General features: G+C 42.8%; 1 protein-coding gene across 2 annotated transcripts in view; it reads left to right on the forward strand.

Moving 5' to 3' along the window:
* Fmo1 (flavin containing dimethylaniline monoxygenase 1) overlaps positions 1 to 18815 on the forward strand; it is a 30700-nt gene continuing 11885 nt past the window's right edge. Inside the window, exons 1-3 of one of the 2 annotated variants that reach the window (XM_036201833.1) lie at positions 1 to 136; positions 7231 to 7366; positions 17745 to 17933. In XM_036201833.1, coding sequence (XP_036057726.1) covers positions 7235 to 7366; positions 17745 to 17933 — 321 coding nt within the window. In that variant the 5' untranslated portion in view covers positions 1 to 136; positions 7231 to 7234. Of the gene's footprint in view, positions 137 to 6868; positions 7367 to 17744; positions 17934 to 18815 lie in introns of those variants that run through there. The other variant, XM_036201834.1, reaches the window with a different exon arrangement.

An 18815-nucleotide genomic window follows, 5' to 3' on the forward strand; every position in this document is an offset into this window, starting at 1 on the left:
GTCTCAGCAGAACACAGCTCCCCTGGCCAGTGACCCTGGAGGAACTGTGCCGCCATCCCTGGCTCCACAGTAAAGAATAGAGCTTGAGTCCTTGTCCCGGAGCGTAAAGTCGATCACTAAACTTCTGTGTTCACTGGTAAGTTCTCTGCAGAATGAATTATTGAGTGTTTCCCTCAGCAGCCTCTAGCGTGTCGTGAGTTAGTGGCTTAGAAGGTTTGTGTACCCAGTGTGGGTATTTTGGGCAAACTTAAACAAGAAGCGAGCCATTCTGGAAATTTGACTAACTTAGGGTTTGCATGTCATCAATTTTCTGTTGCTGTGTTTCCTGCTTTATTCTGGGCATGGGATTAAAATTTCTTCATTTTCACACTATTTCTAGATCTTTTCTGCTAATCCAAAATGTGCATGTATTAACATCAAGAGTTTGAGAGTCACTTCTATGCAGTTTAATTCCATATGTTTTACAGTTAGAAAAACTGAGTGTCAGTGTCTGATTTTTTTTCTTAGTGTCTGCTCTCTTATGAAAATCGATATAACTTGTAAGAGGCAGAATTTGCATCGTGTGGTAGTTGGGTCAGGATTAGGCATAAGGAAGTGAGTGGCTACTGGTAAGGGGATACAAATCCCAAAACATACTCTTGTTCCAACCCAGGTCTCAGCAGCTTCTGCTCTGGGTCACGCTCTCTGCTAGGCTCTGGGGACTATGTCTGCTCTAAGTTAGGCTTTGGGTGCCTTGACCCACCCCTAATCATCCATCTGAGTCTACTACAACTGACAACACTTGAAAGGACACATCCCATTTAGGGATATGCTCTTATTGGAAAGCCTGTGCCTGTCAGTATTCTGAGAAACTTGAACACACTAAAGAGGAATGCGTGAGTATCTACCTGCGTGGATAAAGATAACAACTGCTGAGCATAAGTGAGTCATGCTGGTTAGCTCATCCAGTGCTGAGATTAGTTACGGGATAATTTCCTGAAACAATCGATAAGGTTTCCGAGTCAATCTGAAAGGTACTCAAAAGGTAAGACTTTGCCTGGAGGTCCCCAGACTTCCTAGTTGAAGGTATGATTCCTGCAGAAGCAATTTCCTCACAGCGCCCCCAGGCCAAAGTCCCTCTCATTAAGTCCCTCTTATCAAGCCCAAATGACTCAGTACTTATGTTCTAACCACTGAAGTTGGTAAATAATAAAGAAATTAAAAGAAAATGGCATTTTTATTTCACTTCTTTATTAATTAAATTTACTCATTTATTTTACATCCCAACCACAGTTCCCCCTCCCTCCTCTCCTCCCATCCTCCCCCACTACATCCCCCCCAATCCACTCTTCTGTTTCTATTCAGAAAGGGGCACTCTTAATCATGCTCAGTAATGGATTTATGGGGCTGCTGGATGCTGTGTAAATTCTCAAAGCTTAGAGTCGGCTGAGACCTTACCTCCTCCTATGTAGTTCCACCTCTACTTTGCCATCTTTTATCATAGAAGCTACTGAACATCTGTTTTGCAAAACTACATGAGGTTTTATTGAATGGATCACAGCCCTGTCTCATGTTAAAACTGTGTGACATGCCCTGGACTCTGGGAGATTGCCAGAAGCTCAAGGCCACCCTGGAATGCACTGTGAGTCCCTTGCCAGTCAAAGCTATAGTCATGAAACCCTGTCTCAAAGAAAAAGAAAATACAATCTACCCACACCTGAGACAACTTAAATAAGATTCAAACACTGAGTATCACTGCACTCTCTGTGACATTCTTAAATACCTCAAGGCCCATCTGTATTTTGGAATGAGCCCCCAACACCGAATGTTATCTCAGTAATGGAGGTGCACACTCAGTCTGTCCTCATTTAATTCATTATTTGTGTTTTCCTTCCTTGAAGTAGAGGACATAGTACAAACTCCCTAGGAAAACCAGCAGCTTCTGACCTTGCTGTTAAACATTAGTGACTTTTGTGCAACCAACAGTGATTTCCCAACTCACGCAGAAATCTGATGAGGCTTGTTTTGTTATATTTGTTAAATTCCTATTCCCTCAGTAACACCAGCTTAGCAAGTTCACTATGAACCCCTAATTTATGTGACTTATTTCTTCCATAGCCAGTTAACCCTGATAATATTTTCTTCGTTATAATGCTTCTTTTAAAACTTGCAACTAATAGTTGGTTTACTGAATATCCTAAAGAATAATAATACTTTAAATGCTATTTTTGCATCAAAATGTAAAATAGCACTCAATAACTAGCAACATTAGTGTGCTAGTTCCATAATAAAATGTCTTACTGCGTTCTTAGTCACCCTACCAGTGCTGGAATTACAGGCATGTGGCAACATACATATTTGACACCAGTCACTTTCTCTCAGGGCCTGGTACACCCCAAGAGCTTCTCTAAGTTCTGCTTGTACATTGACTGAGTGATTGGTACAGTACCTGAGGCCAGGTATATCTCTAGCTTCATATTAGAGATGAGGAAATGGAAACACAGAAACATTAAATTATCTGCCTCTACTGATAAGTATCCAGCACTAATTCAAACCCAGGTCTCCAATTTGCAACCCTCCCCAAACAAAGTCACCCAGAGATTGTGCTGCTCAGATGTGGCTGAGTAAGTCTGCCTCGCGCTGGGTTACAGTGACAAACTAGTAGAGGGAGGTGTTCCACACACTGCATAATTGATTAAAACAAAACAAAACAAAACAAAAGGTGGTTTTATAAGCCGTCAATCTCTGACTCAGGATATTAACTTCCAATAAATATTTGCTCTGTTATATTTTTTTTAATCAAAGAGCATGCAAAATAATGAATTCATTCATTCTACTTAGTAAGAAATCAAGCCATTGCCAAATATTTATTCAACAACTATTATAGTGCAAGCATTATTCTGGGACCTGGGACATACCCATGAAAGAAAATACCCTACTTTGGGGAAGCATAGCCTCGTGCAGAAAGAAGAGCCACCGATGTGATCAACTAATCAATGATGAAATGTAGTGTGCTCTTGTGGGTGCATATTGTAGTTTCCCTAGGAATAAAGAGAGAGTTGAGTTTAGCATGTAGTCAGAAAGCCACACACACCTCATGGGACCATTGCCATCCCTGAGCTGCTCCCTGACTCTGGATCCCCTTGCCTCATCTCCTCTGACTGCTGAAGGCCTTCCTAGTCATCCCTCCAACCCTAAGCAACTACCATTGCCCTCTGTCACATTCCTGCCACTGCAAGGTCAGTGGAGCATCTCCTCTTTCCTGCTCTCACTACACTTTAAAGATAAAACATCTTGGTGCTTTACAAAGTATTGAAATTCTTGCTTTCCACGTTTGACTTTCCCACTAAACCAATCACTACTCTAGACAGAGCTTTGATGAAAACCTAAAATACCAGTGTTACCAATGAAGAAGCCACTCCGTGGGTGTTTGATGCCTGAATTAGTCAAAGAATGAACTCCAGAATCTAGGCTAGGATCCCTGAAGGCATCTGATCCCATCCTCTACATGAACTATTCGTCTCCTGCTTAGACTGTCTCCAAACCTTTGTCATCTAGACTTCACTTTGGTAAAGCCAGTCTCAGAGCTTGAAATACTGGTAAGTGTTTATATTGAACTAGTTATATTTTCTGTGGCATCCCTAGTCATGATTCTAATCCTTTTCTCTGTGAGGTAAGAGCAAATGTTTACATTGTTGTGTCAATAGTTGTTGTTAATAGTCACTATATGCCGGGTGGTGGTGGTGCTCACCGTTTTAATCCCAGCACTCAGGAGGCAGAGGCAGGCAGAGGCAGGCAGATCTTTGAGAGTTCAAGGCCAGCCTGGTCTACAGAGAGAGTTCCAAGACAGCCAGGGCTACACAAAGAAACCCTGTCTGGAAAAACAAAAATAAAAAAACAAGAGTCACTATGCATGTGCTCTTTTGCAAAGTGAAGCTGGGACAGTTCAGTTCCTTGTCTGAAGACTGCATTAGCTCACAGCATAGCCGGTCCTTGGCTTCTTCCCTCTAGCTCTATTAACAATAGAACAGATGTGTTCCTACTTCCTTCCATCAGCAAGGCTATACCTAAAACAACAACACACTAGGCAAGGAAATAGACCAGCTGGTCTCTGCATCTGAGTGCACTTTCTGGGTACTGAGGATGGGAGAGCCCTACTAACTGGCCTTTCTTCTTTCTCCAAGGCAGCCCACACACACTCCCCTTGCTGAACTCCTCTCTAAGTTTCAATGAAGCCATAGGGAAATTACCTCCCCTCTTTCTTAACCTGGCTCTTATAAAGGGCCCCTCGACTTCCCAGAGCGTAAAACACAGCCAGCATTGCTTCTGGCCACCCTGCTCACGCTCTTCCTAGAGTCAATATACTTCTGCACACGGCTTTCAATGTCAACGTTTGTATGCAACTCCCTCTTTTTTTCCCCCCCTAGAGTCATTGTTTTTTATAAAAGTAGTTACTTTTCATTGGATGACTATTAAGTCCCACGAAAAAAAATAAACATTATACCATGTGTCACAATGAGGAAACTGGAAGCCAGAGGTAGCAGTTTTCCCGTGTCACCAACCTGATTCCTAATAGAACAGGGACCCAAAACACCTTGACGCAGCCTCTAAGCTCCATCTCCCTCTCTAACTGTAGGGTCACAGCACCCCTCTGGCATCCAAGAAGATGGAAAACATAAAATCGCCACTCTGCAGTATCCATCGTGGTCTAAAGCTTGCCTCTTCTAGATGATTCTTCTAGCACTTGCTAGAGAAAGTAACCAGCCCTACAGTAGGAACACCTTTACAGACATGTGAAGGGGGGGGTGGCTTTTGATTCAAGAGACAATTCTGTATCCATTACACCATATCCTCAGCACTTCCCTAGAAAGAGCACACAGGAGAAAATAAAACTGCCTCAGCCTCAGTGGCTGAGCTGCTTCTCTTGGGTTTCCAGTCCTAAAACACAAATGGTGCATACCCAAGTCTGTGGACAGTTCACATGGAAAACAAAAAAATAGAAAATGTTCAGGAAAACTTCGTCACTCGGGACTTCTTTGAGCTTGAGGGGTATGATTCCAGCTCATATGACAGAATGAACTTCTGGTATGCACGAAGCCAAGGACCACAAAAACAGGATATGGTGGCATGCTCCCAGTGCCCAGGAGTGAAGGCAGGAAAATGAGGTGTTCAAAGTCACCCTTGGCTACATAATGAGTTTGAGGCAAACCTGGCTTTATGAGACCCTGTTTCAATAAACATATATATTTGAGATAAAATTACATCAGAAACATATTAAGAAATGATGTCTAATATTTGATTTAGTGTATGCTGAATGTACATGCTATTGATCAGAAATTCAGAGAAATTACAGAAAAGAAGAAGCCAACTTTGGAAACAGGTTACATTATTGAGCATTTACTATGTGCCAGGACCTATTCCAGACACTTGTTAAGTCATTTGATCCTTAGAAAACACTGCAAAGAAGCTACAAGATTTTTCTCTGTTTACATGATGCCCAGAGAAATTAAATGATTCAGATCACACAGTTTTAACTGACAGAGCTTATTGCTTACCCAATGTGCTATATTGCCAGTGTTGTTATTATTATTATTATTATTAAGAATTTTTTATTCATTTTTATACCAATCACAGACCCCCTCTCCTCCCTTCTCCCACCTCCCACTCTTCCCCCACATTCCCACCTCCTCCAAGGCAAGGCCTCCCATGGGGAGTCAGCAGAGCCTGATACACTCAGTTGAGGCAGGTCCAAGCACCTCCCACTGCACCAAGGCTGTGTAAGATGTCCCACCATAAGCAGTGGTCTCCAAAAAGCCCATTCACACCCTAGGAATGGGTCCTGACCCCACTGCCAGGGGCCCCCTTAAGCAGATCAAGCTATATAACTGTCTCACCTATGCGGAGAGCCTAGTCCAGTCTCATGGAGGCTCCACAGCTATTGGTCCACACAGTTCATGAGTTCCCACTAGTTTGGTTTGGTTGTCTCTGTAGGTTTCCCCATCATGATCTTGATGCCCCTTGCTCATAGAATCCCTCTTCTCTCTCTTCAACTGGCCTCTTGGAGCTTGGCCTGGTGCTTGGCTGTGGATCTCTGCATCTGCTTCCATCAGTTACTGGATGGAGGCTCTATGATGACAGAGCATTCACTGATCTGATAACCGGAGTAGGCTAGTTCAGGCACCCTCTCCACTATTGCTAGTAGTCTAAGGTGGGGTCATCCTTGTGGATTCCTGGGAACTCCCCTAGCACCCGGTTTCTCCCTTTTCCCATGATGCCTCCCTCTATAATGGTATCTCTTGCACTCTGTCCCTGTTCCAACTCGACCATCCTGTTCCCTTATGTTCTCATCCCCTACCCCCCACCTTCCATTGTCCCCGCTCTACCCAGTCTACCCATGGAGATCTCATCCATTTCCCCTTCCCAGGGTGATCCATGCATCCCTCTTGGAGTTCTCCTTGTTAGCTAGCCTCTCTGGAGCTGCCCTCATAGTGTTCTTACAAGTCCATGCTATTAATACACGGCCAGAAAATTCTCAAACCTGCACCAAGGCTGACTGTGCCGTGGGCTCCACAAAGGTGAATCCTACCCTACCCTTCCACTCCGGTTCCTCCCTGCAGCCACCTCCTCTCTTCCACTGGTGACTAGTGATGCATATACTCCAGCAGCACTGTTGTGGCCTTGGCAGAATGCCAGGAGAGGAGAGCCAAGCCGGGCAGTGCTGTGGCACCTGTGGTGGCCACAAGTGTCTTGGATTCTAGACCCAACCCCACCCTACCAGCTGCTGCTCAGTTTTCTGTGATATCCCCAAACCAGTCAGAGTGTCAACGTTAATGTGATTTTTAAAAAAGAGTGGGTTTTACAAGCCACCCTGTCCTGTCTGCTGCTCCAGCCTGCTCTGGGGTTGGAGCTCGGTGGATGGAGGCAAGCCAGTTCAGAATGCAAGACTCTGCCCACCAAAAGGGTCTGGTTTCAGCCACTCTGCCAGAAGCTGCAATTGCTTTCAAGACCACGAGCAAGTGAACTGAGCGCCAGCTCTGGCCAAGGGGTGGGGACATAATCCAGCACAGGAGTTAACCCAATGACCTGTACATTTTCTTTCTCACATTCACACACCACAGATAGCCTACAGAGGACTCAAACTGAGAAAAATCTCTTAATCTTCCAAATTCTTTTCCTGGTTTGTTGAGTAGCCAAGGTTTGGGTGGGGCTTTTGTGAATAAAAACGCTCTCCTTCGTTTTCCCTCCACCGAGGAACATGGTGAAGCGAGTTGCCATTGTGGGAGCTGGGGTCAGTGGCCTGGCCTCCATCAAGTGCTGCCAGGAGGAGGGGCTGGAGCCCACCTGCTTCGAGCGGAGCGATGACCTGGGAGGACTTTGGAGATTCACCGTAAGTAGGGGATTCGCGTGCTTTTATCTGCCTGTTGGAGAGCGGCTTGAAAGACTGGAAATGTCTACCGAATGGAGACCATTCAGGAGGGACCCTGCAATAGTGAATGGTAAAAAGAGATACGGGCAGAGCTCTACACTCTGGAGTCTTGAGGGAGGTGCCGCCACCTTATAACTGTCTAGGGTGAAGAGGAAGAAAGGCCCCCAGAGAAGCCCACAACGTGGAGAGGACAAAGTAATGCCTGAGTCTGAGCAGGAAAGCATAAGGCGGGAATGCGAGACCAGGATGGGGGAGGGGTGAGTTGGGGGAGGTTGGGATGGGGGGGGGGGGTTCTGCACAGAACAGAGTCTGCAGAGAAACTGAGCTGCCTCTAGTCACATAGTTTCTGGGTCCCACTTCAGCTGTGACACAGTGACACAGGGTTCAGTGAAGCAGGAGTTCCATTAACCAAGACCCCGTTGCCTGGACAAAGGTCGTCCACACCACGAACAAGCAGTAGAGAATGTGAGTCTGGGCAAAAGAGATGTTTGCTTCTGGAATCTCAGTGGGGTCAATGGTCGGGGAAGCCCACCCTTGGCTGGCCTGGAGCCCTAGGGGGTTCACAACAGTCCTGCTTTGGGCCAATGAAACCCCAAAGCCAAAGAGAAAGTGTCCTTTGGGCTCCAGCATTCAGCCAGGGAAGCAGTTGGTTTATTTAAATCTCTCTGCAGCTTCAAGGCGAAAACATTTCCCATGAAATTTAGGCAAGCTGTCAAGAGCTGGGGAAAGGAGTGAGTGTCAGATAGCCTGGCCGGGGATCCCCTGAGAAACATTCCCCATTGTAGAAGCCAGGAACTTGGAACTGAAATAAAGCAATTCTTTTCTAAATCAGAGAGCAAAAACCGCCAGAGAAGCCAGTGTTGCCTGTTTACACATAGTGGGCAGGCGTGGCTCACATAAAAACACATCTGTCTTAAGGTGTGCCTGGCTACCAGACATGATCTTTGATGTATAGAAATTTTCCAAAGGGGTCACACAAAGGAGCTCTCCCAACCTCATGATTTAAACTATATGTTCTGACAGGTTAACAAACCCTCACGTGTTAAACTCCTCTTCCAATTCATTGTAGGCATTACTGATCAAACAGTTGACATTTCCATGATGACTATCAGTATGCCAGATGAGTATCTCTTGATCAGTAAATGTTGAAAACTGCCAGGTGGTGGTGGCACACAGCTTTGATCCCAGCACTGGGGAGGCAGAGCCAGGTGGATCTTTGTGAATTGGAGGCCAGCCTGGTCTACAGAGCGAGATCCAGGAAAGGCGCAAAGCTACACAGAGAAACCCTGTCTCGAAAAAACAAAACAAAACAAAACAAAACAAAAATGTTGAGAACTGACTTGAAAAAAAATGAAACTGTTCCATTAAATTTAGAGTTATTTGGCTAAGGTAAATCTCAGTCAAAAAAAAAAAAAAAAAAAGCAAGTCCAAAGATCAAAAGCTGTACTTAGCCCTTGAGACACTAGACAAAAATGCTCAGGGAGGTCATGTAACTACTAACCCTAAAATTCATCTTCCTGAGAAACAGGAGATAGTAGTCTCAATCCAGTTGTGCCCAACTGATGTAAGCAGATCAAACATCTACTCAAAGAGCCCAGTATGGGGATGCCAAAAGGAGAAGGGTTGCCCCTGTTCTGGAGAACTGTTAGCAGAAGAAAGAAGGCAAGCACTCTTGGAAGTCATAAACAGTGCTGTAGGCGTTTAAATGAGTGCACGATCACAGCCACTGCTGGGAAACCAGAAAAGTTACAGAGAATGGACAGCCCGTGACGGTGTCTGAGGAGTCCAGTAAATGGAAGACAGCATGCTCAGAAAATAATAAGATTATTTATTGGTGCATGCAGTACACATAAGAGGAGTAATAGAAGGGAAATGAGTGGATGAATGTCTGGGCAACTTCCATGGCAATGCAGGCGAGCAGAATATAGGAAATTCTTTGCTGCTGCAACTGCTGCTGCTGTTATTGTTATATTTGAATATATGCATGACAGAAAGGCTCAAAGATGACTAGCTGAAGACTGGATGTCTCTAGATGACAGGAAGTGATTCAATATGCAAGTCCAAACTGAGACACCATCCTGACAGAAAAAGAAGGGAGTGGGATTATAGGCACAAGAAAGGGGGTTAGTCCAGGAAAGACAGAGAGGTAAGGTGTACTTTTTCCCAAAGACTGGGGGAAGGGAGAGGGAGCACTGGGGAGAGGGAGCAAAAGGAAGGGAGAGGGAGCACAGGGGAGGGAAAGGGAGCACAGGTGAGGGAGTACAGAAGAGAGAGCACAGTCAGCCACGCTGATGCAGAGAGGTGAGAAGATAAAGGTACACTAGTATCAGAGGCCTCAGTTCTTATTGGAAAATACAGCAGTTTTGTGGGGTGAAGAGGGTGTAGGGGTGGGAAAGGGAATTAGAAAATGAAGACAGTCATTTTAAAAAAGAATTACATGGGAGAGGGTTGGGGCGAGCTCAGAGGATAAAGTGCTTGCTGCACAACCATGAAAACCTGAGTTTAGGTTTCCAGCACCCATGGGGAAAGCTGGGTGTGGTGGCTCAAGCCTGCAATCCCAGGGAGGGGAGACAGAGACAGGAGCGTCTTGATGGCTTGGTGGTCAGCCAGCCTGGCCAATCAGTGAGCTCTATGTTCAGTGAGAGGCCCTGTCTCAAAAAAAAAAAAAAAAAAGATAGGGGAAGATACTGAACATCAAGCTATGTCTTCCACAGGCATAACACACACACACACACACACACACACACACACACACACACACACACACAGGAAATGTGATAAGCCACTAAAAAAAAAGAAAGAAAGAAAGAAAGAAAGACTAACAGGATTATCTAGCAGCTGCCAAGTTAAAATGGCACCCAGATACCAAGACATTTCATCTCTATGACTTCATTTATAAGATGAAACCAAGTTTGACAAATGGATTAATGCTAAATGGATTTCCAAGGGTTGGGATTAGGGAAATCTTCCCCGTCATCATCCAGCATCTCTCTGTACATACAGCAGCCTGGAGGCACCGCTGCGATTCCTTGAAAGTCCCTGCACTAGGCAACCTTGAAGGTGTCTTCCAGCTCCAATGCGCTATGAGTCCCCTGAAATATTCAGTCCCCCTCTTTCCCCAACACATACACACCACCCACTACCACCACCAACAGCAAAGATCAGCTCAAAAACATCTTGGGATTCAGAGTAGACAAGGTACCCCATTCAAAGCCAAAGAATTCAGACAGCTTCCATTTCCAAATAGGAAGAGAGCACAAATGTTATGAAGATTATGAATTCATTCATTTAATTGGCCACTCCTAGGATCATGTTTCTGGTCCTCCTACCTATCACAAAGGTTGGGGTGAAAAGGTAAGGGTATCATAGGCTGAGGCAGCAGTGGATGGAAATCACTAATTAAAAAAAAAAAAAAAAAGGGCAACACATTGGTAAAGACTACTTCTGACTGCCTGTTACTCAAGTAGACAGAGAGCATGTATAAGGAACACCTTTGTCACAATGAGCCTCCCTGGCAGCTGAGGGAGAGGAGGAGCTCACACTAGTGGTACTATTGGTTGGTGGTCTCAGTCATAAAATAATAGTTGGGGTCGGAACTCAGTTGCTAGATGACAGGACACATGAAGATCTGGGTTCAGTCCCCAGAAACCAGCAGAGTAATCCATGCCTGTGATTTCAACACTCAGGAGTTAGAGGTAGGAAGACTGGAAGGAAGGTCAAGGTCATCTTCAGCTACATAGTAAGGGGCCAGCCTGGGCTACTTGACACCCTGTCTCCCAAAACAATTAGTTGAAGGATAAGAATTTGAGGGTTTGTCTTGCCACTAATAATAAATATTGCTTTTACAGAATTTGACTGTAGGAAGGGAACTTGGCAAGTAGTCTTTGAGTAAATCCACACCAGCATTGTCTAGAGAGGATTAAGAGTACTGGCTGACGAATACCCCATGACAGATTTCAGGGCTTAACCGCCATCCAAAGGATGATACCTTCCTGTCTGTATATCAAGATCTTCACATGCTTCCTTTCATTTATTCAGCAAATATTTACTGATAGCCTACTATGAACTTTTCCTCTATTTTTATTTTCAATAAGGGCAAAGGTAAAACATAAAAATAGGTCATTCCTGTGGATCATTAATTCCTCAGCTCTTGCTTCCTTAGACTTGGTTAACTTGATTCATATGACCTTTTAAAAGGTGTGTTCATGTATTACTGTGTGTGCAAGTCTGACAGTCAGAGCATAGCTTTGTGGAATCACCTTTACATGATTCTGGGGAACAGACTCAGGTCACCAACTTGGGTGGTGCCATCTCACTGGCCCCTACAACCTTCTTTAAAAGTCTTAATTCTAAAGCTTCAAGAGTCTTGGTGGGTTTCATTTTATTCATGTATTCTAATAACATTTATTGAATCCCTGTTATCCATATTGGAGCACACTAGACAAACTTCTTCCATCACTGAGCTTAGATTCTGGGACTACAACAGATTCTCTCAAAGGTTTCTACAGCTCTCCACAGACCCAAGAGCTGGTCCCTTTCCTTCAGGAAGAGTGGCTATCACCAGGAAGCAGTGTGGGAAATGGTGATGCGTTCTCTCACTTACTGCTACCTTTAATGAAAACTGACTCTCCCTCCCCTAGTAGCTCCTCTCCTAGGGATTGGACTTCCTGTCCACCTTTCTTTTCCATGCTGGGACTTTCCTGGCTTGAGCTAGAGTAGGATCAGTACATGTTGTCACAACACCTGTGAATTCATAAATGTTTCTGCCTTTTTGTGTCCTGAAAACACTACCCCTGGCTTTTACAATATTTCTGCCCTTTCTTCTACAATGATCCCTGAGAACAGGGAGTAGGGGGTGTGATATAGATGTACTATAAAGGGACGAGCATTCTTCAGTCTCTAGGACTCGTTCTTGGCTCTATAAGGTACACGATATGGGTTTCATCTTGTGTAGTGGGATTTCAACTTAATCAGAAAGTGGTAGTTACTGCCATGATGTTTGTGCTACTATAGCAAGAGAGTGAGCTTGGCTTGCTAGTTCAGTCATTATTGTAACTCACAGTGTTCACAGTCGGGCAAGACAATGATTTCTTTCTTCTCCAATAGCATGCATAGTACCTTCTAGGTCTCTGAAAGCTAGCCTGCATGGATGAAGCTCCTAGGCCAATACCAGTTTGATTTCTCCATGTTCTGTGGCTCAACTATGAGGTGTCTCCAGCAATAGTATCTTACTATCAACTCGGGAGGGAAAAAAGAGGACTGGCAATGGCCTCTAATGTTTGTGGGTCTGTGGGTCCACAAAGGCAAAAAAACTTCAAAAGAGATAACCCACTTCTGGCACTGGGCTTTGTATTTGTAAGCCTACAGTGTCTAGTAGGGGCGTTGTCCTCTCTTTATGGGGTAACTCTTCTTATTTGTTTATACGTACATATTTTAGGAAGCTCTTTAAGGATAGCAATTCTTCCCTGTATTTCCACCTCTACCTTTCCTACACAGTCACTACCCCAATTTAGCCCAGCCTGTTCCATTATTCCCTTTAGCCCTTTATACCATTGTACTCTATTTACCCTCTCTTGAAAACCATACCACCACGGTCCCTTACTAATTTCATGATCTTTATGGATATTCCAAATGAAATACATATTTCTGAAGATTAAAAGCCAATATCCAAAAAAGAGGAGGAAAAAATGTGACATATGTCTTTCTGAGCCTGGGTTACCTCACTGAGATTAAGTGTTTCCAGCTCCATCCATTTCCCTGTGAATGCCATACTTTTGTTTCAGAGCTGAATTCTATTGGGTAAATGCATCACATTTTCATTTTCCATTCATCAGTTGATTGACATCTAGTCTGCCTCCACTTCCTGGCTGTTATGACTAGAGCATCTGAGAATGTAGACGACTGGAATCCTTTGGGTGTATGCCCAAGAGTGGTACAGCTGGATAAATCTATTTCTAGCTTCTTGAGGAACCTCTACACTGATTTCCATAGTTTCTGCACCAATTTGCATTGCCACCAACAATCAATAAGCGTTCCTCTTTTCACCACGTCCATACCAACATTTTTTATCATTTGTTTTACTTTTGTTTTTAATCTTAGCCGTTTTGACTGGGGTAAGATGAAATCTCAAAGTTGTTTTAATTTTCATTGCCCTGATGCCTAAGGATGTTGACCATTTTTAAAAATGTTCCTCAGATATTTGTATTTACCCTTTTGTGAATTCTCTGTTTAATTCCGTGCCCCATTTTTTTTCTTTTTTATTATATTTTTATTATTTAAAGCAACTTTTAGATTTCAATATATTTTGATCACATTCTTCTCCCTCCCCCGGGTCCTTCCAGATCCTCTCCCCACCCACCCACCCAATTTTAAGTTCTTTCTCAGAATGAAAAAGGAAAGACCTTTGACCCACAGCACCTTGGTTGCCAGCCGCTCTCCTGAGACATCACAGCTAATAGTTAACGTTAATGAGAAGCTCAGCAGAGCTGTTTCAAGTAGCTTGCCGCGTCCGGTCCATTTAGCCCAGGGGGTGCATACCGCTGTCCCTCCACACAGGCAGAAAAACTGGGACTGAGAGAAGCTGGGGACGTTCCAAGGAGCAGTCCGTAAAAATAAAGAGCTTCAGTGTGAACCTGGGCAGTCTGCCCCTGTGCTGTGGAGACCGGCCTTGCAGTTCTAGCCGGTTTCACAGTTCAAAGGTCAGGCAAAACCCACCAAGCACCCTGATCCCACTGTGCTGCGGAACCAGTGTGGACCAGAATCCACAAACCCTCCCTCCCGTTTATTCTCTTCTCTTGTCCCTTTCTCCAAAGTCCCTCTCTCTTTAATCCCTTTCATTCATTTTTTTTTTCACTGCATGAGGACTAAACTGCTCCCCTAGAGGACCCCGTCAATTCTCAGCAGGCATATACTCCCACACTGCCTGCGTGCCAGGGCAAATAGCTGAGGCCCCCAGGAGTGTCTGCAGCTGGCAGGGAGGGATCCTCTGGAGACAGATCCAGAGGGTCTGGGAATCACTGGAGCACACTGGGGCGTCACTGAGGCGAATGCAGGTCCAGGACCCGCAAATAGCATTGGGTGGTAACATGGACCCATGCTCACTACACATGTGCTCAGTTCTCAAGCCCTGGTATTTATGCAGGAGAAGCAATCGGTGGGAGAAAAGAGAGAAAAGAACAGAGTTCGCCGTGGGTTTGACCCTAACGGCGAAGCGTTCTCTCTGCGGCTAACATCTGTAACACATTATTTCACAACAGGCTTCGATGTTTCCTGGAAGCTCTTTTTCTAAGTTTTGCAAAATAGAGGGCTTCTCCACTCCTACCCTCTTTTTTATTTGTTTGTTCAGTTGCAATAAGAGTTCATGAAATACAGGGTAGTTTGACTTATTTAGTTCCAGCGGGCCCTCATTACTCCCTGGTGTGTGTGTGTGTGTGTGTGTGTGTGTGTGTGTGTGTGTGTGTGTGTGTGTGTGTGTGTGATTTATCTTTACTGAAAATTGTCTGTTCTAGCAAAAATATAGTTGTGAAGTTCCTGGAAGCCATAGAAACTTGAGAGAATGTGGGCCCTACACAAACTGATCTCCAAATGTTTACAATCATTTCTTTCTTCTGACAGCGCAGCTTCTTCTCTGGGTAGACTGTTCCCACTCATCAAGACGTTAGCTCTTCATAGCTACGTTCTTATTCCTGTATGTGTGTGTGTGTGTGTGTGTGTGTGTGTGTGTGTGTGTGTGTGTGTGTATAATTAGGTAAAGTATATTTTTAATAACCTTCACTTGTCTTTTAAAGTATGGCTACTCAAAAGAAGTTGTAAATATAGCTTCTATCACATTCCTATTGGGTAATGCTGTTGTAATGTCTTGTTACTCAAATATGGCCCATGGCATATTTTGACTTTTAAAGTATAAGAAAAATAAATTTTTAAGAAAATCTAAGTAAAAACTGTGCAAAATATAATCATTTCTATTGAATTGGAGATTATAAAATTAATTTCAGTAAATGCCATTAAACATAACAATTTACAGAAAAAGACATTTTTTATTTGAAAGTATACACAATAGGCAGTAGTCACTACTACACTTGTAACTTTTAGTTGAAGAAAGTATTTTGTGTAAAATAACAGTTCTCCATCTTAAATAACTATAGGCACACTTTGATTATATGATGCTGCATTAATGTCTAAGGGTGTTTTGTTTTGCTTTGTTTTTGTTTTTGTTTTGTTTTATTTGTGGTACTAAGGATGGAACCCAGGACCTTATGCATGGTAGACAAATGTTCTCATACTGATATACCCCAACCCAATATCCAAGGGTTTTGCTGTGATAATAAAGCTAGCTTCTTGCTTGTCAATGTACCTAGTTTGGATCCCATGGATGATAATATCCTGCTCATGAGGATAAAGTAAATACAGACTATTCCTAAGTATTGCTTAGAAGCGTTCTAAGAAGAGAGACAAAGGTCACAAAGATATGTTGACTGAAATGGAAGATTTTAAAGCCATATCAGTTCAAAGTATTCTGTTTAAAAACTGCTATCCAAAGTGAAGCAAAGGGTGATATATTTTAAAATATAATTACATTGCTTTCCCCTTCTCTCTCCTCTCTCCAGCCCTTCCCATGTCCTCCCTCACTCCCTCTCAAATTGATAGCCTTTTTATTTTATATAGATAGATAGATAGATAGATAGATAGATAGATATAGATATGTAAGTACAACCTGTCGAGTCTATTTAGTGTGGTTTACCACTTTGTATTGGATAACCAATTAAGGGTCTTATCCCTGGGAGAGGCTCATTCTTTCTCTCTCAGCAGTCATCAGTGGCCAGTAGTTCTTTGTCTGGGGTGTGACACCCTAAGATTTCTCCCTTCTGCATTAGCAGATCTGTTGATATTATTGTCCAGGTCTTGTTTTAGGCAGTAAAAGTGAAGCCTTCTGATGTGAGATCACATACCAGTTTGCAGTCCACTCATATAAATTGATATGGACCAGTCCCACTAATTTAAACCAGTAACGTTAACTTTTAATCATATTTAATTATATTCTCTATGGTTGCTATGCATTTTGTTCATACCTAGATTTATATGCTGGGAACAGAGTAAGCCTATCCATATGAAAGGTTTATGTTCATGTTTCCACTTATTCATATAAATAAAATAACTTACTTTTCTCTAAAAAGAAATTGTGTGTGATTACAAATCATGTTATAAAACTAAGGACTTTCCCTTTGAAATCAACAGTCCTCCATAATACCACCCACAAGACAGAGGCAACATATAGTCAAAGAATTACTAAACATAGTCCTCAGTATTACAGGGGTTGTGTGCTATATTACTGCAACTAACGACTTGAGTCCAAACTGAGGTAGGAAATTGATTAGGGCCATGCACACAGTTGTCCAGTCTTGAAACACTGACCTTCTATCTATCTTCCTAACTCAAATTCTCTCATAACCCTGTGCAATTTGTCTTACCTGCATCCCACAAGTGCCCACTCTCTCAGTCCCAATGTCATTATCTCTGTTCAGGTCCTCACTAGCGATCAAGAAGATTTGTGTCTTAGGTTCTTACCTGGATTCCTTCATCACCATCCTCACACCCTATAATCTCTGATACATCTTTAGTAGAACCGAACCTGTATTTTCAAAGTTTAATGTGAATCATTTCTAAATTGCCATGAACTTTCTATAAAAATCCAAAAGCCTTAGTTTTTTAATGCAAAGCCTTCATAATTCAAATTCTGTTCCTCTATATCATTATAAGAGTAATCCATGGCCGGGGGGGGGGGGTGTAGAGGCTCACGCCTTTGATCCCAGCACTTGGGAGGCAGAGCTAGGTGGATCTCTGTGAGTTTGAGGCCAGCCTGGTCTACAAAGCGAGTTCCAGGAAATGCGAAAAGCTACACAGAGAAACCCTGTCTCAAACCACCACCCCCCCCAAAAAAAAGAGTAATCCATGAAGCTAAGATACTTAGCAATTCTTCTTTATCCAAGCCTGTGTCCAGGCTTTTGCCTATGTGTTTCTATATTTGCCTATACTTTGCTGTGATGTTGCATGAATATGAGTTCCTCTCAGATTTATTTGGTTCCATGTCATGACTAAAATAATGGTTGTGGTCAAGCAGTTTACACTGAATCCAATGTTCATCGTTTCCCAAATGCAAATCCTATTTTAAAAGTCACAGGTAGCATATATTATCTTAAACTCAACCAGTGTTTGAGATTTCAAAAGTGTTAACATCCACTATGTGTGTGTGTGTGTGTGTGTGTGTGTGTGTGTGTGTGTGTGATATTTCTCTCCTTCCACCTTGTGCATGCATGCTCATGAGTGTGTACTATTTATACAGGAACATGTTGAAGAAGGAAGAGCCAGTCTTTACAAGTCTGTGGTTTCTAACAGTAGCAAGGAGATGTCTTGTTATGCAGATTTTCCATTCCCAGAAGACTACCCAAACTTTGTGCCAAATTCTCTGTTCCTGGAATATCTCAAACTGTATGCAAACCGGTTCAACCTGCTGAAATGCATTCAGTTCAAGGTAAGATGAGCACAATTGGCAGTCGGGAAGCTTTCTTTGACTTCTCTCCTATCACCTCTCTGTAGCACAGCCCTGAGCTCTGTAGATGAGCTACTGAACTGGTAAGAGTAATGAGGTCTTTGCACAAGACAGAATTGCTAATACAAATGTAGAAGCCCAACAGGCAGTTTGAATATTATAAAACAAACAATAACATCAGTGGGAAGGACTTAAATCCAACTTCTCTGAACATTTTAAAAAAAGAAAGACAGCAAGTCCTCTTGGTTAGTGAGCAATTTTTACTTTGAAGTTTGACCTGTATTAATTTTTTTTTATAAATATCTTGGGATTAGAAGTAGAGTACTTAGCTGGCATGCCACATAAGAAGACCTGGGTTTACCCGCCCCCTCAGCACACTATCAATAAATCAGAACTTAATACTCATTTGCATATGTGTATTTAATAAAAAAAAAAAAAATAGATTATTTGAACCTTGGAATAGTCCCAAATAATTCAGGCCATAAAGTTAGCAGTCAGTTTCTAGATGTGGGTAAATTTCAATAGCGTTTTCTCTAAGACTTTTTAATGAGCCAAGATAACTATGATCAAATTTTATTTTCAATGATATATAATCCTTTCTTTTGTTAAAGGAACTATTGTTAAAGAAAGTTCTCCATGAAAAACAAGGTTACACAATAGAAAGAATAATTTTCAAGCCTCATCAGAAGCATGGGTTGTAAGATTGGGGCTTGGAATAGAGTGCTTTCCTAGCAGGCCACGTTTGAAGACATGGGTTTGATCTCCAGAACACAATTAGTGAATCAAAACTTGATATTCACTTCCATAAATTGATATTCAATAAAATATTGATATTCAATAAAAACAAACAAAAGTAGATTATTT

This window comes from Onychomys torridus, chromosome 11, assembly GCF_903995425.1.
Source record: "Onychomys torridus chromosome 11, mOncTor1.1, whole genome shotgun sequence".
Taxonomy (NCBI): domain Eukaryota; kingdom Metazoa; phylum Chordata; class Mammalia; order Rodentia; family Cricetidae; genus Onychomys; species Onychomys torridus.